Below are 25,398 nucleotides of genomic sequence, written 5' to 3' on the forward strand. Positions count from 1 at the left end.
CTATGGTCATCCTCGCTGCTGGCACAGTTGGGGAGAAAATGGGAGCACAGCAAACTTTACAGAAAGGGCTGAAAGCGGAATCCTAGTTGGACTGGAGGAAAATGCTCTGCTTGAGGGACTTACGGAGTATAAAGTGCAAGAGGCAGCAGTAAAGTTGGATCCAAAGAGGAATTAAGCGTGGTTTAGAAGTTCAAATTTGGCTGTGGTCTAAAAAATGAAATGCTCTCCATTGATGGCACTGAGCACAGTACTACTTGTGCGTGGGACAGCGGTGACAGATGCCTGTTTGCTGAGTGCAGACATCCTGAAGTCTTAAATCCGAGTCTGTTTGCAAAAATCATTGAGCCCCTTCTCTTGCTGTAGAAGACACAAATATCAACTTTCTGTCTGGATGTGAATGTGGAATAGACACGTGGATGCCTGCTAAACTGGGTGGATCGCAGTAGAAATGATCACAGGTTGTTGCTTCCTCCATCCCCTGCTGGGGGGACTTGCAGAGAACATCACCTGGGTAAGAATTTAGTTGGGCAAACAGCACTGCCCAAGCATTTCTGGTATGGTAACTGTCTCCTGATACAGTTTAGCCCCCAGAAATGAGTAGCTGCCTTGAAGTGAGTCGCCCAGCTCTGTCCACGTGGGAGCTTTGTGAGCCTATGCCTCATTTTACACAGTAGGAAGAATTGCTGACAGCAACTAGAGGAAACGACGTGGAAAGGTATCCTTTTTCCTTCCTAGACAAGTGGGATTTTTTCCCGGACCATCTGACCCAAGGGTTTTGGAGTGTCAATGCAAATGTCCTTCAGAAACCAGCTGTTACAAATGGCAGGCTGTTGACAGGCCTGGAGTTAACTCCAGCACCTAGCAGCAGATCTTCACCTCTGCCAGAGTCCGGAGCTCCAACAGTGAATCAGGCCTCTGCGAAACATGGGTGGTGGCTTGAAATCGAGATTCAGAGTTCTTGTTTTGTTTTCACTTATTTCTCAATGCCCTGTTTGGTTCTTCTCACAATGTTTGTTCTGCGGTTAAGGCTCTTTTCCCACTTTCAGGTACCTCTGAAAGCTTGAGATTTGTCGATCAACCTCTTCAGGAGCTATAAATTACTAGACGTTTATCAGGCTGGAGAAGAACAGGCAAAAATCTTTGTATGCAGCTAAGTGTAGAGATATGATTGTCAGGTTAAATCTGTACTTGCTGTTAGAATTAGAAGGGAACTTGAAAACTGGACGTTTTAAGTGCTCCTGCCCAGGAATTTTCAAAAGAGGCAGAGGAGCAGTAGTCTTCTTGCCCCTGTGGCTATGGTACAGGTGGCTTTACTTTTCTAACAAGTACCACAGCAGCGACTCACAACTCAGTACTTTTATTCACTACAGTTTGTGACCACGTGAGCAATTATGAAGCTGATCTGAATGATTCCTGTTTCTCTGTGCTTTTTTGGAAGAGCTGAGAACAGCAACAAAAGCAGATGCTGTGAGTGCTTTTGAGAGCGAGATCTCTTCTGTTGTGTGTTCTTCTGTAGCTTTTCCTGTTGCTCATAGCCAGAGGGAAGTGGCATTTAGCCTTCTGCTGAATTTTGTTAGAGAAGGGTTAAGCGGAGGCACAATCTGGTAATTTAAAAAAATCATCAAAGATGATTTGTAGAAAGATCTCTGTTGATTTGAAAGATCTCTGTTGATTTTTATGATATTCTCAAAAGTTCATGATAAAACTGAAATTCCCTTTTATGTACCATTTTCTTACCCACCATATTTCCCCATTTATGAATGCAGTGCTATGCAGAGTATGAAATTAAACGTACGTGTTCACAGAATCTCAGGACGGTATGTAATGAGGTCTGGGGTTGTTCCTGGTATTATATTAATCAGATTTAGGTTTTTATGCCCACAGAGCAGCTTTGCACTTGTTCAGTTTCTGCTTCTGTTTTACTCTGTTAGAGGTTTTCTGTTTTATTTTCCGTAGATTGCAAGTAACTCCCAGCAATGCATTCTTTGCACAGAAGCCAGCACCATAAAGCTGTGGAAGCAGGCTGGATTTTTTTTTTTTTTTTTGGTTGCTTCTGGGGTAGGAACAATACAAAAAAAAACCTAGTTATTAAAGGAGCCATTTCTTTGGCTGTGTGGGTGCCTTTTTGCACAAGGCATCGAAATGAGGCATGATGCCAGGTTTTGTTTCCAGCCTTGGTCAGATGCTGTAGGTTGGCCAGGGCACAGGAGGATATTTTAGCATGAGGCTTTTGCTTGGCGGGCACTAAGGAACTTGTCGCTTACTTTGGCTGTTTCAGGCTGCCAGATAACAGGATTTTTTCCGAGCCTGTTGTTCACTGCTGCTTTGTTTGGTGCATCTCTGTCCTGCCTGGTAACAGCTTCTGCTATTCTGGTCCCGTTTTCCTGCCAGCAACCACTTCTAGGGTGGTTTTCTGTAAATGCACAAACCCTTACAGTATTTGCTAGTTAAAGAATGCAAAATTTTTTGTCATTAGTAACCTAAACCCCCCATTTGGAGTCTTGGCTTTGGCAACAAAAATCTTGTGGATTAACCACTTTCACCAGCAAGAGGCTTTCCGATGAGCTGTGGGAAGATGTGTATGCTTGGCGGTAGGTCCCCAGTAAACAGCTGGAATTTGCATGTGGTGAATTAGCACCAAGTAAACCCCCCCTCTTTTTTTTTTTTTTGCTTAATTATTCTTGCATCCTCAAATAAATCTATTAAATGTTTGTGCAAAAGAAATTGGTGAAACCACACATTTACAATAAGTGGGTTCCTGATTGAGCTCAGACTGAGATTTGTCTGCTGTGCTGCTGGCAGGGTCTGTGCAAGTAACGTAAGGATCTGCGACCTGAGGAAGGGAGTGCTCTGCTCCCCGACTCCTCCTCCCCATGCAGCGATGCCCTGGGCTGGATTGAAGCACTCCAGCCGCTGGAAACACTTGCTTCTACTCTGAATCTTCAACTACTTTACATTAACTTTGCGGCCTGCTGTTTTGAATCCTACAAAGCCGCAAACATAAGCAGGTGTAAGATATACTGCACTTGTATTTCACAGGCCTTTCTAATTGTTGGCTTTCTCTAAAGAGCTTGTAAAAGGTAGAGTGTTTCTGACATGTATTTCTCTGAAGATAACAGGAGGACTAATGGGTTCCTTTCAGCTGATGTTGCAGGTGTTTTTTGTTTTTTTTTTTTTTTTTTTTATTTGCAATTTAGGGTGAGATTTCTGAAAGCCTTTTGTGTCAGTTGGAAGCCCAGCGATGTTTTCAAGAATGTCTAAGCAGGTGAGGCATCCAGTTTCCAGTGATTTTTCTTTTGAGCACTGAAATGTCTCTCAGAACTTCAAGAAGTATTTATTTAAGAGTCTGATTTTGGGGGTCTTGGTTTTATTTAAATCTTGATCTTAATCCTCAAAAGAATGTGGAATACTAGAACTGGCGTGGATTTCTATGATGTTTGCCCACCCCACCCCTGCCCTAGCTGTTGAGAGAAAAAGAAACCAGCAATTTTCAGCCTTTTCCTCCTCTGTTTGCTGCTTATCTACTTTCTTGAACAGAGTCAGTTACAGGAACAGAACTCCTCTCAGGCTGCTAATTAATAATTTCAGACAGTAGCAATCAGAACTTGCATCTAACAGTCAGAAAAAATACTTCCTCCTGATTTCTTCACTTTCTTTTGAGCCAAAGGGTTGTCACTACTCCTAATGAATTAAGTTCAGGATGCTATTATGAAGCATCAGAGGGAAAGCAGCGAAAGTTAAGCACACAAATAATGTTTTAAGTGCCTAAAAAAGTTTGTGTAGGTATTATTTGAAGAAAGAGTGTGGTAAAGTAAGCTACAAAGGGGTAGATGCCTCATTGAGAGCTGATTTGCATGAGGCTGTTGGTTCTGAATCACAGTCTGGGTGCTTTTGGGGAAATGGCAGTGTCTGTGAAGAGAGATCTGTGATAAGCATTTAAACAGCTTACTTTAGGAGACAAGATACCGAAGTTAATTCCTTCAGCACTAGAGGTGAGGTTTTTTAAAGTGGTAAAATTTCCTTTTAAAAATGAGAGATAATACGAGAGTGGGGAAAAAGATGCTGTTAATTTCACAGAAGTGGTTTTCCTGATACCATCTCCTTTTTTTTTTTTTAATTATTTTTTTAAACAAAAACATTAATTGGGACTGAGGAGGAAGTGTTTGTCTTTCTTAGAGACATTGCGTTTTATTTTTGGCTAAGGCTAAAAGCTATTGTTGCCTAAGTTGACACTGAACTGGCAAATCTATGAACTGAAGCCAGTATTGTTACTTGGATCTAAATTTGTAAGGAGGTTCAGTTGTCTTAGAATAAAAATTTGAATGTGTAGTTTACCTCAAGACCGGTGTTACGCTCCATGAAATTATTTGACAGATTTGTAGCTGAAAAAAAAATTGTTTAGCTTATTGGCATGTGGCCTTTGAAGTAGCATGGTGGTGGAAGGGAAGAGTAATGGTAAATAGTGAGAAATAGAGAATCACAGAATATACTGAGTTGGAGGGGACCCAGAAGGATCATCAGGCCCAACCCCTGGCCCCACACAGGACCACCCCAAAATCAGACCGTGTGTCTGAGAGCTTTGGCCAAACACTCCTTGAACTCCATCAGGCTCAGTGCTGTGACCACTGCTCTGGGCAGCCTGTCCCAGTGCCCGACCACCTCTGGGTGCAGACCCTTTCCCTAACACCAGCCTGACCCTCCCCTGTCCCAGCTCCATGCCATCCCCTCGGGTCCTGTCACTGTCCCCAGAGAGCAGAGCTCAGCACCTGCCCCTCCGCCCCCCTCATGAGGGAGCTGCAGGCCGCCATGAGGCCTCCCCTCAGCCTGCTCTGCTCGGGGCTGAACAAGCCAAGGGACCTCAGCTGCTCCTCACACATCTTGTCCTCTGGACTCTTTACCATCTTATTAGCCTTCCTTTGGACATGGATAGACATGATCTTCACCTGCAGGTTCAGTGCCTTTTGGCAAAGGACAGAGCTTTTCTTCAGTGGCAGCTAACTTTTGTGCAGGGGAGGAAGCTATTCTGGAGATGCTGCTGGATCTGCTGACGGGTAGAGAAAGAGGTAACAAAATTTGAACTTTGACAGGGCAGCTGGAAATCTGGCATTTGGTAAAGGATTTTAGATACCTTCAGCTAGAACTGATTTCAAGGTGTGAATTAACAAGGATGTCAGTCAGCCCCAACTGTGTACGGCCCAAAGATCTTTGTGGGTTTTCCTGTCCTGTTTAAGATTTGTCACATCTATAAATTAGACAAATTAGCCAAGTACTGGCAGTAGTGCCTACCAAAAATTGTATTAATACAGTAAAGGTGCAGGTGAAAATGTGCTGCCTGGTCGTTCATGTTTAGAAGTCATAGTAGTAACAGGTAGCAGTCTGATGGTACATTTATCCCATTCTTCTTTTCTGCTGGATGTTATTTCTGCTTAGTTACAACCCACAACCAAAGTACATCTCTTCACACTTCCCTGGGTTCGTGGAAGAGTAATGCTACAACAGAAAATACATTATGGCTGTGGATTTCAGTATTTCCCCTAGTCTTACTCTGTTCTCTTACCGTTCCCTGAGTTGCCACCATTGCCTCTAAAAGTGAGGTAACTCCCAAACAAAAACAATATCAGGTTAATCTAGCAAGACAGCTGTTGAAGTTGGGTGATCTGAAGAATTCTTTGAATGTAGGGTGATTAATATAATATACTCCATGTTTATTTAAGTGTGTGGTAGCAGTTATAACTACCTCTTTAATGCGTCTCATTTATGATATTCTGTAATTCTTCCATCTGCAGTTTATGTAGTTATATATAATCATATCTGATCCTCACAACGTATCTGTGAGCTGAGGGAGTGCCATTCCTAGAATGAATTTGAGGAACAGATATGCAAGGAGTTTTTTCTTAAACTGACTTGAAAAGAAAACAGCATTTTTATCTATTCTGTCATCAAATGGTATTTATTTCCAAACTGGACTGGATGAAGATACAGAATAGGTGTTAGACCTGTGCTAGATTTGAAGTCCATCTCTTTATGCTCATAGGAAACAGAGCGTCAGGTCACTGGAAAGGAAAGACTGCTTCCCAGTGGAAGAAGCACTCAGCGGTGCTGTTGTGTCAGCAGAGAAGTCCCCGTGAAGGTAGGGCAGGAGCAGAGCAAAAGGTGAGAGAAAAGTGGGAGGATAGAGAAACCCTAGAGCAGGAGGGAAATGGAGTGGACCAGAAGAAAGAGAGAATCAAGTGCTTGGATATTGAGAAATCTATTTGCCATTCTATTTCAGTAAGTAATTTCAGCAAATTTACACTTAAAAAAAAATAAATCACAGAGTAACTGCCTGAGAGTACCAGCACAGGCAGAATGAGAAACCTTAGTGGTTAACTGAGTGGTGTGAGTGGTGTTAGCTCTGAGTCATGCAGTTACACCAGGCTCACACAAATGGAAACTTTTAAGCCATATGTCAAAATGTGCCTTACAAAATCTGAACTTTCATATGGTGACTGCAAACACTGATTGTTAACTCTGCTGAGGGACCTTGGGTTAAGATGTTTTCACCACGAATTCTTTCAGGACTTTGTGCTAAAAAGTTGGGTAGAGTTTGAGCTAGCAGGTTTCCTACAGGCCTGAAAAAAGCAGTGGGCAGTCTGTGATTCCTCAGGCGGGGTTTGTTTGCAAATACAATTACTACCTGTGTCATTTAGGATTGTGGGGGAGAGGAAGAAGTTACCCCTGGTGATTTTACTCATGGCAAAACAAAACAGGTGTCACAGGAGGAGAAAATAAGGAAACATATTTCACGGTAGCAAAAGAAGCAACTAGATTTTAAGAATTTTGTCTATCTCGGGCTTTGAAACTTTGCATGAATCAAGCATGCCACTGTCACGCTCTGGCGCATGCTGTCTCCTCTTTTGTTACCCAGCACCTCACCTTGGTTTTCCAAAGCTGAGAGGGACGAACAAACCTGTCACCCGTTTGGGTATGGTGGGTTTCCTTGAAGCAGGACCAGTGAGTTTATCATACTATGTTTTACAGCTCGTAAAGTAAGAAAACCTTAGCATCCCGGGTCAGGTAAGCAGTGGCTGTTATCTCCTCCTCATTTCTGTGGCTCAGTGAAGTTACGGTTGCTGCAGGAGGAGCCAGAGAGAAGATGGCATCTAAAGCCCGTGGAGTCAAGGTAGGAGTATTTACCTGGGAGGATGGAGAGCAGAATTTTAGTTCTTTGACCTGGCTGAAAGCTGCTGCTTAAGAGGTTCACTTCCCATATTTGTGGCAGATACATCTCCATTACTGGGGCTGCAGGCTCTTTCTTTCTTTCTAAAAATGATTTTTGTATCTGCGAGGAGACTCACGGCGTAAATGCGTACTTGGATGCAGAGACTCTCTTCCTGGCCTGTCACGTAGAGAAATGAGCGTGCACTTTCTAGCTTGCTGGCTTCCTCTCAGGATGTCTGCTTACAGTTTCCCTCTTAGAGCTGCTCTTCTTCTGGCCACCTCCCTCGTTAGCCCAGCAGTTGTGCCACCGACCTGACCGAGGAGGGATGTGCTCAGAGCTGGCGGCCTGCAGCCGATCTGTTTGTGGAGCTGCTGCTTCCCCTCGTAATCTTCTTCTCGGCGCTGTGCAGTTGGCTGGAGGGGAGGCTGCCTGACCCCTCGCCCCCCCGTGAGTGCCAGGGAGCAAACTGCAATTACGTGATTAGAGGGGCTGCTGGGCACTTCCCCGTCCCCGCAGTGTCCCTCATTTTCTGCCTCTCTTGCTTTAGCGCAATTAGCTGCTGCGTGGATCAGAGGGGGAGGCATCAAAAACCAGGGGCTGCTTGCTTCAAAGCCTCGTGTGCTGCAGAGCTCTCAGAGGCGTGCAGATGGCTGATGCTCTGGGTTCTGCTCTCGTACAGCCTCGAACAATCCTCCAGCTCCCACACTCACTGAGATTCCCCTAACCAGCCAGGTTAGCTAACTAACCTACTGCCTCTGCTATTTATTAGTGCCAAGCAGGAGCTGTAGCAGCAGATAATCCTCTATTATCTGTCATCACTTGCTGTGTAAGAAGCCGAAGTTAGCCCGGGGCATTGTTCTTTTATATAACAAAGGGGAAATGGCTCTGGTCCAGGTGATCCAGGAGCCCGGGGAGCCACCTCATCCGGTGGGGTTGGCCATAAATAATTCGGGCCCTGCTGCCCTCTTCTGGGTCTTTCCCCTTTGCTGTTTTCTTCAGTGAGGAGAGGAGGGGACGCGTGTTCCCCAGCTAGCAGGGCATCTTCTGTGTTTATGAGCACAGAACCTGTACTGGGACCTGTGCAGAGCTTTTTGGGGTGTGCCAGGCATGCAGTGCATGGCACAGAGACTGGGCGTATAGCCACCTCTACAGAAGCATTTGTAGAGTTAGGTTGGCCATTCGACAGGAACGTTTAAATCCTTAAAGGTGTTTTCTGTGCAAAACGAGTGGGTTTTGTCTCCGTAGGCACCCAAGAGAGAAATGGTGAAATGCTAAATTGCTCCTCAGGGATTCAGCTGTCGGGTTTGGGTCTCGCCTGGAGTAACTTACTCAGTCCGTCAAGGGTTTAGGCCTGGTTTTACTGCCAGTCTGACACCATCAGCACTGGGCTGTCTTTACCAGCTCCTGTGCCTTGTGCTGCAGCACAGGGAGGGCTCGGGGCTGTTGGATTTTGGTACAGCAGGGCAGGAGCAGACCCTGACCCGACCCACAGAGGCTGTTCCAGGACAGCGGCATCGGCCTCTCGCAGGTGCTCTCAGGGCAGCATCCGAAGCCTTGTCTATCAGTTAACCTTTTCCACAGCTGCTCTTACGTGAAAGGTCTTTGATCTGTGAACGAGTCCAACACATGGCGCTTGCTCATTGCACGGGAACAGCAGAGGTGTTATTTTTAGCTCCCGAATTCTTTTTCCCCTTCGCTATTACTGCTGAAGGACCTCTCAACCCTGGGACAGGCAAGTCTACAGAGTGTGCTGGGATACCTTGCTACCTAAGGCTAATGCTTCTATTGGGATTCTATTGGGAACTCTTTTTTTTTTTTTCTTTTTTTTCCCTAAAATGGGTAAGTGGCTTTTTAAACAGCCTTAAAAAAAAAAAATAAAAAAAAAATAAGTTCCAAACAGCGAAAGTAGCTGTGTTTTCAAAGAGGACTGCTATCTTTGGAGCATGTCATCTACAGACCTCACTGCAGTAATCCCTGATTTAAAACAATTCCTGCACTGAAGCGTTTGCTTTTCCCCCTTTATTTATTTATTTGTTTATTTATTTATTTTCTAAAAGGTCACAAAAACAGCCCTCGAAACAAAACCCAAGCAGGTTTCCAGCAAAAGCTGGGCTAACTGACAAGAACGGAAATAAAGCCAGGTCTTGCAAAACTCCAGCATGTGGCTGCTGCTCTTTGAGAGGGCTTTCCTCCTGCTGGCTGAAAGCATTCCTTTGCTGGGTCACTTTTTAGATTTATTTTTTTTTAAGTAATCACCAGTTGCTAGAAATAAACATGGCAGGGACTGACAGGCCGGCCGCATTCTTACAATTGCGTTTGTGTGCGGTGCGCGCTGGTTTGGAAGGAAGCTGTGATACAACATCTTTAATTATGAAATTTCTTCTTATGCAACAGAGTTGCAGGGTCAGCTGCGAGCAGCCTAAGCACGGAGCTTCCTTCGGGACTAAGGCACCTGTGCCACTTCTGGTGGCTTGAGCTTGACTCAGGCCAGTCCCACGCCACACACGGCTCAAGACACAAGGTATGCTCATTCAGTTCACAGTCCGTGACGTTTCTTTTGCAGTGGTGCTCACAAGCCATTGCAATAATTCACCCATGGCTACAGTGGCTTTTTTTCCTTTTCCCCCACCTGAAGTCCTTTAGTGGAAGTCAGCTGTATCTGTTTGTCAGAGCTGTGAAACACCAGTCCCTGAACAAAAGGGGAAAGGTAGCAGTGCAGTCGCTGGTAGGTTTGGGGCTGGACAGACTCAAACACTTGTGCTTTCGGGTTTGGAGAGTGCAGAGGAGCTGCTTGCCTCGCGGGCACCACCAGCAGCAGGCAGGGTGTGCTGCTGCTGCTCTGGGTCTGGCAGCGTGAAACCGGGCCCTCAGCAGCTGATCGTGCAGCTGGCTCCAGTCCCTGATTGCTGGAGAATTTATAGGGCCATAAGAAACGCAAGTGGAGGCTCCTGCTCCTTATGTGGGCATGGATGGCATCCAGAAGGACGGGAATCGATCACGGGCTTAAAACCCATGAGATTTTAGTAGGAAACTGAAAGTAGAGGGAGCAGCCACAGCGCCTGCTGCTGCCTGATGGGCCAGTTCTATCTGAGAAGCGTAAGGGAGCACTGGGCCTGCTGATTCCTCTCTCCTGGGATGAAAACAAAAGATTTCTGCTCCCTTTAGGAAGAAAAAAGTTCCACGTCTTCCAAATTGACTCGGCTTCAGGTGAGCAAGCAGCCAAACGCACTGCGTTTCCTCCAAGGGGCCCCTCAGCCAAAAGCCTGCAGCCTTCAAGGTGCCTGCACCTTTGGGGGCTCGCAGCTACTTTCTAGGGATTCAGCTCCCTCAAGTGTGAGTAGTTTTTGTTTTTTTTTTTTCTGAAGCCAGACAATTGACTTTAGTTTTATTACAAAGCTTTTATTAAAAAACAAATGCTCAGCACATTAACTCAAACTGGAATGACAAAAAAAAAAAATAAAATTGGTTGACAGTATTTTTGGCAAAGGCTGTGCCTTACTATTTTAAAAAATGGGTACATCAATGCTCATTTCAACAACTGGCATAAAATCCCACTAACAGGCTAACAAAAACAGATACAAATACAGAACAATTGAAGTAATAATTCAAGTGCTGGGCTTTTTACAAGGAGAAGGGGAATGGGTGAGAAGGAGAACTCACTGCAGTCAGATTTGCTGGATGTATTGCTTATGTTTACAGAGTAGGTGATGCAAGACTGACGTGTCTACTGACCAGCTGACTGTTGTTACATTTATTTAGTTCTATATGACACCGTACTATATAGACTGAGAGGCCACTATTTGTTACAAATAGTTTAACAAAAAAGCCACCTTTTTTTTTTCCATACAGGCTTTTCCTCTGGCAGGAAAAAAAAAAAAAAAAAAAAAGAAAAAACAAAAAAGAAAAAACCCTTTTATTTAAAAAGTAGTTCAGATTTTTGACACTTGTTTAAAAGCTCATACCTAGTAAAATATACACCAAGGAAATTACAAACTAAAAGTTAAAATACAAAAGCATTCAAGTTTCTTAAAAAAGCTAAAACCGAAATTGATCCTGTCGCACCATTAAATAAAAAGAAGTTTTGAGCGTGTCGTCCTGGTCCAGGCAGACTCCGTTCCTCGACGTGCTGTATGGGGCAGCTGTGGTCTAGGTGACCCTGTTGGCTGAAGCAGGCAGAGACAGCCATGCGACTTTGTTTGCTGACTCGACATGGACACGGATGAGACGAGGGCTTAAGAGTGCAAGGCAGAGGTGGAGTGGAGACAAAAGCTGCTCTGCTTGACCCAGGAGCTCGCTTGCTCTATTTCTATCGGGGCTGGACCTTGTGATAGTGAAGGATTTTGGCAGTGATTGTCTTTATGATTCAGTGTCTCTAGCAGTGACATCAGGGTGAATGACATCCTAGACAGACTCCTTGGGGGTGGTCTGTGTGGATGAAGGACACACCTAGGGTTTAACAAGCTTCCATCTCCAGCAGGGGTCCTGGTGTCGCCGCCTTTGCTTTGCAAGTTGAGAAAGCGTTTCTTTTCCCACCTACAGGGACGGGAGAAAGACAGAGACAGAGATAAAGATGATTTGAAACCTGTGTGGTTTTTTTCTTTTTCTTTTTAAATTAAGCCATTCAAAGAAGCTGTCCTCTGGGAAACACGTGGTGATGGGTCCCCGTAACTCTGACAGCAGGGAGTGGAACACGGGCTTGCAATGGCTGATAAGTGTGGTGCATCGTTATTTGCTCTCACCTGAGGTTTGCAAGAATATTCATGGCTTTGTTTCACACTGGAGTGCTTTGGATTGTAAACAGATGTCCACAACAACTAAAAAGTGCTTTTAAAGCTACTTAGACCTTCAGCATATTACAGAAGTAATTCCTTTTCGTAGTGGATTTAAGTTGTCTATCTACAGCATTTCACCCATATACCTGCTACAAAATGAGACATCCTCGGGCTTTTTCACTGCAGCTGTTAAGGTCAATCAAACCTCCAGCTCAGCACTGTGGAAACACAGAAATGCTGTCTCCTGCGAGCAGCTGGGCAGAGGAATCTGGTGGTCTCCAGTGCTGGGCTCAGGATTAGTGGAAGCCCCAAAACCCTACGCTGACCTCCAGGTAGTGCTCAACTGCCCAACGAGCAGAGAGAGGCTTCGAGGAGCAGAGCTTGGAGGAATGAGCGCGATCAGCAGGTGAATGCAATTTGGTGGTGAAGGTGAGAGAACTGTTCACCAGAAGAAACACAAACTATTGGACACAGCGACACTGTTGACACTTTGAATCCTGCAAAGCAAGACAGGACAAGTTTCTGAAGAAGCCGCCTTGTTTAGACCATAACTCAAACTCCTGTTACCAGAATTTCCCAACTGCGTGCATCCTGTTAGGATGGTTGTAGTAGGTTGACTGCTTGAGCCTGTACGAGCCACGAGCAGAAATAACCAGTGAGTATTACAGCTGCAGTGCTTAAACAAGGGCCGCTTGTAACCCAGTCCCATCCCCTGCCCCCATCCCCTGCAGCTTCAGTGTAAGCCCTGCACCCCGTCCTGCACAGGGGTTGCAGGGGCTGGTGTACACAAGGCAGAAAGCCCCCGAGACTGATTTGGGACCGCTTGCTTTTGGTGAGCACGAGATCTGAGCACCCACACTGCTCCCAACCACGCTGACTCCTCGGCAGGGGCCGCCTCTGTGACCGTGTTAGGGAAAGCTGAGGGTGCTGAGGCTTGCAGGAGCGTGCTGCAGGGCTTCAGCTCCGAGGACACGCTCCCTGCCCCAGCCACCGCCGTCCCCTGGCACATCACAAATGATTTTCACCTGCTGCCCGTAGCCACAAAAGGACATTTAAAGCCACTGCGGCCTCGCAGCTGAAAGTCCGCTGGAAACCCAGCGGTTTCAACAGAGGTGGTCTGTATTGACTAATTCAGTTCCTATTTCCTCATAAAACCAGCCCAAGTCCCGACTAAAAAAAGCCTTCTTCGCTTCCTGCTTCTTTTTTTTTTTGGGAAAAAAAAAAAAAGCCCAGTGCTCCGTAACACATGCGGATCAAAGCACCACGAAGGGCTCTACCTTTCCAAGGAGCACGGAAAGGGAGGCCAAGCAAACAGCAGAGGAACACTGGGGAGAGCACCCTGCAGCTTTATATTTATTTTGTGCCTTTTCATCCTGGCTTTTCAAAGCTTTGGTCCAGGTTGCTCTTCCTGGGAAGGTTTTCCTCTCAGTCTTACATGAAAACATTCAGCTTCCTGTTGAGGAATGGCCTTGAGGCGCCAGGCCAGTAGTTCACAGCCGCCCGATACAAGCGCCGTGATTCAGAGCTACTCCCCATTAGCAGCCAGGAATGTCTCCTGCACCCAAGGAAATGAAATGCTCTTCTGTTGAGATGGTTCCCTGCCTCCTCCCCCCTTCCCCTACCAGCGAGCTGCCTTTGAAGTCAGGAGGTTAAAATAACCACCGCGGCCTTGCTCTGGCCCTCAGCTTTTTCGGACAGGGGCCAGAGCAGCGCTCGCAGCAGCTGCCTGCTCTCCACAAGCTCTGCCCGATAGCGAGGCTGCAGATTCTGCTCTAATTCTGCGAGGGGTCAGGCACAGCAAAGCCCCCCCCATATATATTATATATTTTTTTTTCTGAGAGGACAGTGCAGCACAGAAAATGACACGGTGGCCGTCCCGAAACCAGCACCTAGAACCCAGCCTTTCCCCAGCCGCACGACTTGCTCCCGCTGCTGATAAACCAAATAATACCTAAAAAAATAAGGCTGACGGTCGTGTTGCCTTACAGATATAAAACAGGTCAACTCAGGATTCTTTTCAAGAAACCACAGGCATGAGCGAAGGAGACTGAAGACTTCCCACATCTAAGGCTTCACTGGGGGGCTGTAGCTGAAGTCTGGCCAAGCAAGGCATGCCCTAGCAAAGCCCAATCCACAAGTGAAGTCGGCGCAATCAAAGACTGCAATTACAGCTCCCTGGCTGTGGTTAGGCTTCAAAGAAAGTGCTGCAAGTCACATTTTACATATGTGAAGTCTTGAGCCTGAGCCACAATAGGAGGCACTGTCTGTGCCATTTGCAGCGTGCATCTGACTGCAGGAGGAAAGGGGAAAAAAAAAAAAAAGGGAAAAAAAACTACCTCGAGTAAGGAACAGAAATAAAATTCAACAATAAGTCAGAGTAACAAGGCAAGCGTTACTCATGAAATGGTAAAACTGCACTTTAGGAATCTCCACCATAAATATGAAGCCTTCTAAAAAACCTGGGCTGAGGACAAGGGCACTGGAGGGAGATCAAAATCCCTCCCCGCTCTTGGGAAGGCGACGGACCGGAGGGTGGGTCTGCGAGCGCCTCGTGCTCCCCGTGCTTCTCCTGGAGCCCTCGGCTCATCTCCGTCCTGCTCCAACAAGGGAGAGGGGATTAGGCAGCCTCGTCCACGTCACGCTGATCAGGAGAGGTCACGGAGGAAGGCTGAGGGTCTGGGTCACTCCAGGAGTAAGGACAGGGGAAAGGGAATCTCTGACTCTTCACAGAAGGCAAGAGAAAGTTAAAAATGTAAGCCAGGTGCTTTTTGTCTACACCTTCCCTCACCGCAGGTTGTTTATATTTACGCAGTTGTATAAAGATGCAAGATGACAGCAGTTACGTGTATTTAAAATAAAATAATAAATTAAAAAAAAAAGGCACCGGTCTCCAGCCCTGGGTTTGAATCCAGCGCTTTAAACAACGGGGCCAACTCAGCGACCCGACGGCAGAAGCTGTCCTTTCTCTTTTGAAGTCCCAAATGAACACGTTCGACCTTTTGCCAGCATTCAGCCAACGCTCTGGAAAGGTGAGGACGCAAAACCAGGCGATGATTTACCAGCGAGGCTCCCTCTGGGCGCTCAGAGGCTCTTTAGCAGCGGGGCTGAAGGCCGAGCGGGGCGATGCCGGCGCTGCCGTCTGCTCCTCTTCCTGCCCAGCTGGGCCACGGCGTGTGGGGTGAGCCCAAACCAGATCCCGGGATCGGGATCGTGCTGGGCAAACACAAACACAGGGGTTGGGTGCAGGGAGGTGAGGAGCTGCTAACACCATCGCCACCCTCCTGCAGGGAGCCAGGGCAGGCCGGGAGCCGCGCTGGGAACGCCCCGGTGTTTTCGGGCTCCCACTTTGCTGAGCGCCAGCCGGCGGTGCCAAAGCAGGTGTGGCTCTTATCAAAAGCCCCCGGGGTGGGCAGCGTGAGCCTCGTGCCCTGCGCTGAGATCTGGAAGGCTGGAAGGCCCACGACATGTTTTTCCTGTTGGGGGGTGGGGGAGGCTCCGTGTTTGTAATAAAAACCAGATTACCTCTAGACAGCGATCTCCAGCGGCTTCTTAAAGGAGAAAAATGTGCTAAGAGTGATCTGCAGGGGAAGAAAAAATCGGCTTGTGCCCCTTTAGTGCCTACAGTAAATACTGGGAAGACCAAGACAAAGTCTCTCTGCTTTCTGAAATAATTAAATGAACCCCTCACACCCCATTCCTCTTAAAAATAATGACAAAATCATAAGTGTTAAAGCACTAAGGAAGGGGACAGATGTTTAGCCAGGACTCCATGCCTGTGACTTACTTTATTTTTTTTTTTTAATTTAAAAACAACAACAAAACTCCACGCCCTGCTTGTTTGATAGACTGAGAGATTGGCAGAGGGATCTGGCTGTTCCTGGGGGCACCGGAATTGCTGCTGCAGTTTTAACCTCCGGTAACACAAAAGATGTGAGGGACTGGCAAAGGACTAAGTGGAAATTTTCGAAAAGAAGTAACATACGTGAAGTTTTCTTTGTAGATCACCTTTTCTGCCGCAGTTAAACAAAAGCTAGAGTTTTTCCTGCACTTGGAAAGACGGGCTGAATGTTTCCATCTGCTAATATATGGATAGAGTCATGGAAATGAGTGATTTTCTGCACCCGAAGGTGAGAGGTGTAAGCAGAGCGTGTCCGAGAGCTCTTCCACCTTTCCTACCGTCGCACACCCATCGAGCAGCACTGGCAGTGTGGGAGCTGTGCGCAGAAAGCACCGCCGAGCTCACACACACCGCCTTTGTTTGATGCAATTTGGGCTTAAAGCTGGTGTTGTAGAAGATTGGCTCTACCTGCAGTGACTTTTGCAATATCAGAACCAGCGAGTCGTTGGTTTAGGCTTGGTTTTGGTTTTTGGTTTTGTCGTCAGGATGGCTGGCTTTGCACTCATGTGCCAGAAGACCTCTGAAATTCAGTCACAACCTCTGAAACTAAACAGTGCTAGTTTGCTGGGCGAGCTGTGGCAGAACTGCCCTTACATGCAACGCTGTTGGCCTTAGAGGACAGACTTCACCCAAGCTTGGGCTCCACAAACAAGTGGGAGGACTTGTGACAATGCCACAACCACACGTCGGTCTCCCCCTTTGAACTTTTTGCCAGTACAAAAAGAAAACACGACGCAGACATGAGATGGGTGCTGAAACGCTCCGGTTTTGTTCCAGTTTGGAGTGAAACCGCACTCCGAAGTCTCACGGTTTTCCTTCTGAAACCATTTGCTTCCACGGTTTCCTCATGACCTTCGAGTCCCCAGTCTGGTGCTAAGTTTACTAAAGCCACCGACACACACAGCCCTCAGCCAGAAGAGAATGGTGCCCTGGCAGCCTCCTCCCTGTCCCCACCCTGTCCCACAGGAAGGGTGGTAGAACAATGCTGCTCCTTCTCTCTGGCCCAAGCCTCCTGCTGCTAACACCTTAGAAATGATCCGACGCCGCTTTTAATTTCTGCAGCAGCATCTGCAGCTCAAGCACCACAGGTTTTAGGTGTCCTCCTGCCGAGTTACCAACTTTTGTCCTTTGCCACTGAAGTCTGGAAGTGCTGCCTTCGTTGCTGATCTTCTCAAAGACTTTGGTTGCAAAACCCAACATTTTGTAAACCCTGGCAGAGTCTCCTTGTTTTGTCCCTCCCGTGCCCATGCTGACTGCCTGGCTCAGAGCTTTCTGCTTCTTATTTAGCAAACCTGTGCTCTGCCCCTACCTTGCCTTGCCCTTACGCCTCCCATAGTCGCTGACTGCACCCAAAATTGCTTCCGTGCCTCCTTCCCACCCTCAGTTCGCGGGCTGGAACAGGGAAATGGGGCTCTCCACATGCTCTGCTGCATCTCTCCCAGCAGGTGTCAGTGCCCTTCTGTACCTGCCGCCTAAACAGGAGCCGGCTTCCCTTCACGTTTGCTCCTTTGATGTTTTCCTTGCTGTCGGAGAGCCTGACAGGATGCAGCTTTCCCATCTTCTGCCCCGAAGGCTCCGCGTTGGGTTAGGGCTGGCTGCAGGAGGGGGTCTGCGTGAGGGCTACACCCCTCCTCCTTGCGAGTTCCTGTGCCTGCCTGAAAAAGGTTGAGGCTAACCGAAGTCAGTGACTATTTGGATCACAGAAATACTTCAATCCATCAAATGCTCCTCATCTTTTACTTCATTTTTTACTCAGGCAGGAGAGGGAACGGGGAAACACGGGGCACAGAGGAAGCATTTCTCTTCAGTCAGGACACGTCCCTACACCACCGTCATCCCCTTTGCATCTCCTTTCTAGGACACTGGCCAGAAAGCCAGGGTCAGCTATGAGCGTGGTCATCAGCTGGTTCTTTGCCACCCACTTCATATTCTGCTTTCACAGCCTAACTCCATTTTCTGTCTAAGTAATGAGCAGAAGATAATCCAGGCAGAGATTTCTTGTTGCAGCGCTATCCAAAGTTTCTTCTTCGCCGAATTTCCATCTAGGGGTTTTGAAACATTACAGATCATTCCTTGCTTAAAGTCAAGCAGTCTTAATGTGATCCCTTTAAGTGCTTCTGATTGTAAATCAGTATTAGTCAAGTTTCCTTATTTTTGAAAACTTTGCTAATCTGGATGCTAATTGTCACGGAGTTTTTGCAAGCCACAAATTCACTTCTCACAGGTTTTCAAATGTCTATAACACTTCTCTATCACTCTTTTCAGCCCTTGAAGACATGCCAAAACACAATGTTAAATTATGTAGCTTGTGAGGACTTCCCAATTGCTTCCTGCCATATGTCAAACGATGTGCCTTTTGCAATTGCCACACATAGCAAGGCACAAAAAGTTAACTATTTCCGTGTTGCGGGATGATCGGGGCACTTTTGGTAGCACCCTTCTACTACCTCAATGATTTAAAAATACCCGTGAGATGCTAAAATATTGGTTTTTCCTCACAAAAGTCAAATTGGGTAGGAAATTAGTAATCACCACTTCGGTCACAGAACTGCTCGCATTTAGAAATCTTCTGGAAGAAGTCTTTCTGAAAAAATAAAAGAAGTCCTTCTGAAAGGTATTCAACAGGCAGTCTTTGCGTTGTCCTTGATCTTAGCTCTCCTCATTTCCCCTTCCTCCTGGCTTTCTCCAAACCCATTTTTTAGCACTATCAGGTCTTGCACCGCTCTCAGCTGATTTCAAAGGAGAGGATAACAAACAGGAGTTACTTCTTCAGCAAATGGGAGCTAATCGAAGCACGGTGTTGGGCCATAGGAACCGAAGACAAAATCCCACCTGGAGGCCGTTCTGCAGCTCTTCAAGAGTATCCCTGGGTAATTTATCAAGGACTGGAGTACCGGGTCACAGCATTCCTAAAACTCTCTAATATTAAAGTGTTTTTACAAATTGGCAGCTCAGCAGGCTGGGGGGCTTAGAGGAACTCAGCTACATCCTAAGCAGGGAAGCCATAAGGAGCGTCCTGGTGTGTACAGCGCTGGGAAGAGGAGCAGCTTCATGCTACCATCTTGAGTTCACCGCTCAAATGAAGAGCAAGCCAAGAACCTGGCCAGAAGTCTGTCTTAAAGATCAGTAATGTTCTGAAGTGTTCATGGAGAAAGAAAAAAAAAAAAAAAACACTTTCACAGTCTCTTAAATCATTTCTGTTTGCATGTCTCCATATCTCTTCCGTTACTTTCCTCTGAACATCCCACCACGCAACCCTCCCACCATTTCATCCTTCTCACTTACATCACCCTAATTACAGCCCTGGCTGATCGCCTTTGTGCTGATCTCGAGATTCTTTCTTTGGTCTTGCCACCTACTCGTTTCTGATTCCTCTCAGATAACAGAATGCCTGTCTCCTTCCCAGACCTCCCACCCTCCTTCCCCCTCTGCCTCGCACCAGCCATGCGAGCAGGGAAGCCAGTGTTTTCCTGTCTTCACGAGCTCACCGAAAGGCATTCCCAAACTTGTCATCTCCATCCAGTAAAGACTGCAACAGCTCTGCTGCGGGCCTGCTAAAATATTCCGCTCGTGGGCAAAACATTCCTTGGAGTAGGCTTGCAAAGGGCAGGAGTCTTAACCTTCAGAAGTTTACTTTGAAGTCTGGCTGATTCGGGTTCCCTAAATCATCCCGTGCCTTTACTTCCAGCTTGGGCACATCTGTACGGCTCAGAGGAGAGCACTCACTCGGCACGCAGCGCCCGGTGAAGCTGCCGACGCGTGCCCACGTGGAGCCAGCAGCACACTTCCCCTTCAGAGGAAGGCGATGCCTCCCTTTCTCACCCTTCGTGGTATAAATTATACGAGGACAGAGAAGAGGATATTACAACAGTTTCCACACCATTATGGACCTTAAGGGAAGGGCAGAAAGGATGTAGAGGTAGAAGAGAAAACCCACAGCTTCATCATCTCCTATTTCTACTGATTCTCTGCTATGGGAAATGCAAACAGAAACTCCAACAAAAGCACCGGGGTGTAGGCAAGGCAGCCATCCTCGGGGTGTAACGCATCCAAGAGACCAAACATTCCCCAGCTTTTAACTGTCACATGAACCCTAATCGTACCCCATTCCTAATTAAGTTCTGTGCACTAACTTAGATATGCCAAAAGATATGCCAGAGCACAATGTTAAAGCGTGTAGCTCCTGTATCAGCCGTGCGTTGTTTGCTGGTGCTCTGTTAACATCAAAGGGAAAAGTACTCACAGCAATCGTGGGCCTGGGCAGCGAAGTATCAATTAGAAAAGTCAAGGTTAAAGCACTTGCCCTTTTCTGTTGCTTTATAGGTATAACACCTGGGACAGTCGCTGGAGCCACGCTTCACAGCTACATTTGTTGTGTGGCCTACAGAACCCAAATGCTGCAATCCACACCCCAAACCAGCACGAGCCTGGCATATCGCAACGAGCAAGGCTGTCCGTGTGCATTTTGCCTTTTCCCTTCTTTTCAGCTTTACAAAAGTGAACCGAAACAGCAAACTCTTAAACCTAGGCAAGTTGAGCCTCACTGGCCTGCTGGTTTAGGTAGAGGAGAGGTCTGGGCCGTGCTGGCCGGCTGACGACACGGAACAAACTCCACCTGGCTCCCTCCAGCTGCAAGTCTGAGCAGAGGGGACAGCCCGGAGGAGGTCGCTTCGCTGCCTACCGAGTGCCCAGGGGCTCGTGTGGCCACACGAGTCAGGGAGAGAGGGGAGAAAGCAGTGAGAAGGGAGGATCTGACAGCCCAGCGGGGTGGTGCTGCTGGGTGTGTGCAATAGCCGGTGCGGGTCCACCTCCTGGAGGTGGTGTGGAGAGAGAAAACACAGGCTGGAACTGCAACAAAGAAAACCCCACACAACACACCACCGTTCAGCCGAGGGGAACAACTCTGATACAGCTGAAATACAGTCCCGTTCTCTCAGCAGATGGTTTGTTAGTATACAGGTGAATAAACAATTTTTTTTAAATAAAGTGTACCCCGCCAGCCAGTGTTGTCACATAAAATGTGCTCCAAAGCCAGCTTCCAGCCTGCTCTTTCTGAGCTGTGGCATTTTGCTGGCTGGGAGGGCTTGCACTGCTTAACATAAACCCGTCCTTGTGCTTCACAGGCAGACTTGCAGCGAGTCAGTGAGGTATGGTCAGTTTGGAAGTATTAAGGTTAAGAAGTGAAATGGTGGACGCCTAGTAGATAGCCGGTATAAAAACCATCAGTAGTCAAAGCAACATTCACTTTGGGGTATGAAACTTCTGCAATTTTTGCTAAAATTCATATTATGGCATAAAAATTTATAAGAAAGCTTAGCTTACAATTCAGTTTTTATCAGGAAAGCTTTAGAGATGTTCTTACCATGCTTCAGATGTAGGCAGCTGTCATTCTGGGGCCTGTACCTGTAGAAAATTGTTTTCCTTTAACAAATTTCTGTTACAGAGTTTTTGCACATTCCAAATAAGTCTGTTTGCTACAGCATTACATGGATTTATTTTTTTTTATTTATTTTTTTTGTGGTTTTGGTTTTGGGTTTTAATCCTTATGGTTCTTATACCAGCCATTCGTGTTGGGGAAAACAGTGTTTCTTTTTATGTGTTTTAAAGGCAAAGAGGAGACCTCACTGATGCTTTTAGCCAGCCTACTGGCAGCTGTTAGTGTAGATGGAAATGTAAAATACGGTGCTAAAAACTAAAGTGGCTACAAAAAAAGGTCAGTGTAAACTTTCCAGTGTCCAATGGTCCCACACAGCACTTGAGATGAAGTCTAAGGATGATACAACTGGCGGGGAAGAAAAGCAAAGGTACAGCAGGAGAGTGACTGCAGCAAGGCGTCAGTTCAGCCAAAGATGTTGATGCGGTCAGGAGAGTTACAGGGAGAGGGGTGAGGGAGAGGAAACAAGCATTGTGTGCGTTTTTACAAGCTTGCATTCAAAGTGAAGTATCTTAAAACATCAGTCAGCAGCAAATGGTTAGAGCACAGCATGTGAAAATTAATAGCACAAGCCCTGGTTTCTGAAACACACCTGAAGTGAGTGCTAAGGAAGAGTCGGTCATGGCCTACCTGATGCTGATTCCTGCAACTTTTCTCTCTTCCTCTTCTTTTTCTTCCCCTGCAAAACAGGCAACTTTACCATCCCATTACACACGCACTACGTCTTTTATCCCTCCCTGTCCCACAACATTGAAATGAAAGCCAGCTGGACACCGAGAAAGTGGTTAGGAAAAAAAAAAACAACAAAACACATCTTTTTCAGAGCAGTTAAAGCCCTTTCTAACCCACTTCCAACTCTTTCAGTGCTAACAAGGTTTGCCCTCAGCATCTACGGAGAACCATGCACATGAGCAATACAGATTTTTGTATCCAAATCGAAATACAATTTCTGGCAGTTCCTCAGCGAACGCTTGCAGCCACGAGCACCCGGAAGACTTCTTGAGCTTCATAACCCGATGACACAAACGTTGATATCCGAATTTATGGCTCTTACAAGAGCCCTTCACACATTCGGATACTTACGGCAGCAGCAGACAGGGTGTTGAAAGTACCTAGGACAACCACGGCTTGGCCCCAGGGTGCCAGCCAGCCAAGCTAAAACTGTGCTGATAACACCCGTGGCTGAGCAAAGGCCGCGTGGCCGTGCCTGGAGAGCTAGCAGTGCGGTGTGGTAACCTTGGCGAGACCGAGGGGCTGGCCAGAAAGGGGCCTGGGGCAGCTGTCTGTGCTGGACACCACGCTGGCACCAGCGTGTCAGCACGGGCTCGCCGTGCCAACCCACAGTCAGCCTCCTCCCGTGCCCCCTGCTGTGGGGAAGGCCCGAGCTCGGAAGGCAAAGGCTCGCTTTAGACCCGCAATTTTCAGCCTCGCTCATCTCGCAGCGCCCTAATTGCCACCCTGACGGCCTGCCGCAGGCCTTCCCCTCGTTGCCCTGCGTTGTCCGTCGAAAACTTCTCCAGAAAGAGATAAAGAGAAGTGAAAGGAAACGTGGATCCGCTCGTATTTTAAGAAAACCTCCGAGCTGCGGGAGAGGCTTGCAGAGAGGAGCTGTGGCCAAGTGGTGTGTGGCTCCGCTGGCTCTGCCCTGCGCCTCCCAGCACATCTGGCAGCCACCAACGCGTGCCCCACGTCCCAGCACCCTGCCGTGGCGCGGCCGCAGACGGGAAGGGCAGAGCTGCAGGGCTGGGGTGTCCCTTCGGCTGGGACGGACAGCGGGTTTGGGAAAGCAGAAAGCGGATTTCAAGGGGGCTGGGAAAATCAGGGCGGTGTGCTCTGGTGTGGAGGCAGCCAGGCAAGGCTGCTCTGCGGCGGCGTGGCCTTACTGCAGATGGTTACATGGAAAAATCACGCAAGGAGAGCTTTCTGTTGTTCTCTGAGTCTGGCTGGCTTCAGCTGAAACACACTGATCTGAGACCCACCTGTGGGTACCAGAAGTGGAAGAAAAGAAGGAAAAAGCTGGGCTGAAACTAGCTTCTGGCAACACCGCCACGGTATGGAAACACTGCTCTCATGCCTGTCGCACACCTCTGAAGGACTTCTCTGGGTGTCAGTAATAAAAAAACACAATGAAAAGTGCCCAGATATTGTCAGCAGCTTAACAACAACACATCACATTTTCTTGGAACTCCTGAACTCCTGAGTAACGGGGCAAACCAAAGCAGAAGAATTAAAACCAAGCGGTACATTTTCTTAAAAGTCACTGTTTTGTCAGATCAGCTGCAGGAAACAGGGCCTCTCTAATTCACTTCCAACCCCAAAATATTGCAGCAATCTCTTTGCTAAATGCATAGTTTCATTTTTGACGGCAAGTTAGCGAAAATGAAGGAAAAAAAGGACGACTTGGACCTGAAAAGGCTTCAGTGATAACCTGTGGTCTCCTATGACCGCCTTCTCAGCAGTGCTGCGCTCAGGAGGATCCTCTGGTGCAACACAGGGCTGGAGCACGTCAGAGCTGCACAGGATGTTAGTAGGAAGCAGGTCTGAGAGAGGTCTCACGTGCCACCTGATGCAGGCAACGTCTTATCGAGGCATTTAGGAAACCACAGGTCTGCTGCTTGTGCTGTGTGGCAGCAGGCTGTGGCAAAACACATCAGGTTCACGAAGTCAACACATCTGATTGTCACCGGGCAGTGCCCTCCAAGTGAAGTAAGCTGCTGAAGGACACCTTTCCTGCTACTTTAAAAGCCAGCCACCTGCATAAGGTCATGACAGCCCATCTGCTAGGGAAGACGGCCGTGTAAAACAGGCAGCAACAGGCTGAAACAGGCTGCCAGGGCTTCCAGTAGTATTTGTGCTTACACAACCGGGCACGGATGTCAGCAAGACCAAGGCATTTGCTTCGGAGATGATCACATGGTTTCTGTGTCAACACCTCCCGTGCCAAAAATCTCCCTCGGAGACTCTGGCTTACAACAAAAAAATGTGTTTGAACTGAACGGGAGCTGTGCTGGGCTGGAAATGCTGAGTGCTTCTGCAGGCTCTGTTAACGCCGCGTTCAGGCACCCCCCAATCCTCAGTGTCCACGAGACACAACTCGAGAAATGCCACGGTCAGCCTAATGCAGATGGGAAAGCGAGCCAGACGTGGCATGCACACTGCGAAACGCAGTAAATAATGTTACACCTGATGGGGGACAGAAAGGTTTTGGGCTTCGTTACCTAACAAACAGCTACACCGACTGCTCGGAGCGAGCACGCTAGCACAACTGTGCAGTGCAAGCTGTGCAACACGGGAATGGTGTTTGATATTTAATTATAAAATATGAGCCATCGTAAAAAAAAAAATCTTAGCTAAATTTCTCAGCCTCGCCAAACTATAAAAGCAGAATCTATCGTAAGGTTTATCTGTACACGTTTTGCAGGCTTTATTTCAGGGGTGGAGCATCCAGAATTACCTTCAACTGAAGTTCAGCTTCCACCACTACCCCAGGCTTTAGGTTCTCCTGCAAGGGAGGCACCCCTTTTATTTTTTGCTCAGGTCTATACAAGATTTCTGGAGAGCAGGTGATCAAATAGAAATAATGGAAAATTCACAGCTGTGCAGTAGGACATAAGCTTTCAGACAGTGCTGATGACTGACTATGAAAAAGTTTCTGTGCTATTTATTTTCCCTCAAAATCTGTGACCTTCGTAAGATGCATCTCAACATCCAGAAAATTTAACATTTCGTTGTTGTTTGAAGTACAAACAAATATAAGGCTTATGTTGTGTATTTGTTCACCGTCCCTCCTACCAGGTATTTCCACAAGCTAGAAGCGAAAAAAAAAAATAAAGAAAAAAAAAAACCTGTTAGGTGAAGGAACCTTCAACTGAGCGACTTACATAGTTGTCTCTTGCAGACCAGCCTGGATAAAGCTGCATGTGTAGCTGCCTTTCTTTACGAGCTAGTTCATAATATTTCGCTTGTTCTTCACGGGAGAGAGCGTGCCACTGCAAACAAAATAAACATCGCATTAGACCTGGAAATAACTCATACCTAGGCAACAGATGACATGAGCAAGTGTTTTTGTGACTTTGATTCAGTCCTCCATTGC

At 47.1% G+C, this 25,398-nt stretch overlaps 1 protein-coding gene and 2 long non-coding RNA genes across 7 annotated transcripts in view; 2 read left to right on the forward strand and 1 right to left on the reverse strand.

The window, feature by feature from the left end:
* Positions 1-4,920: 4,920 nt before the first annotated feature.
* Positions 4,921-11,296, forward strand: LOC311436618. The gene is made up of 7 exons (XR_014692970.1): positions 4,921-5,063; positions 6,035-6,270; positions 7,021-7,162; positions 7,447-7,933; positions 9,596-9,722; positions 10,367-10,534; positions 11,051-11,296. It is a non-coding gene; the product is annotated as an uncharacterized lncRNA (long non-coding RNA).
* The window catches only part of LEF1 (lymphoid enhancer binding factor 1), a 57,459-nt gene continuing 42,640 nt past the window's right edge, over positions 10,580-25,398 (reverse strand). For 3 of the 5 annotated variants that reach the window (XM_084518966.1, XM_084518964.1, XM_084518968.1), the window contains 3 exons: positions 25,187-25,294; positions 21,936-21,984; positions 10,580-11,734 (listed from right to left, as the gene is read on the reverse strand). In XM_084518966.1, the coding sequence (XP_084375092.1) occupies positions 11,655-11,734; positions 21,936-21,984; positions 25,187-25,294 (237 nt within the window). In that variant the 3' untranslated portion in view covers positions 10,580-11,654. Of the gene's footprint in view, positions 11,735-21,233; positions 21,275-21,935; positions 21,985-25,186; positions 25,295-25,398 lie in introns of all 5 variants that reach the window. The other 2 variants (XM_084518967.1, XM_084518965.1) reach the window with 1 other exon arrangement.
* Positions 21,996-24,714, forward strand: LOC311436619. Its single transcript, XR_014692971.1, has 2 exons — positions 21,996-22,536; positions 22,911-24,714. It is a non-coding gene; the product is annotated as an uncharacterized lncRNA (long non-coding RNA).

Source organism: Aythya ferina (genome assembly GCF_964211825.1).
Source record: "Aythya ferina genome assembly, chromosome: 4".
Lineage (NCBI taxonomy): Eukaryota > Metazoa > Chordata > Aves > Anseriformes > Anatidae > Aythya > Aythya ferina.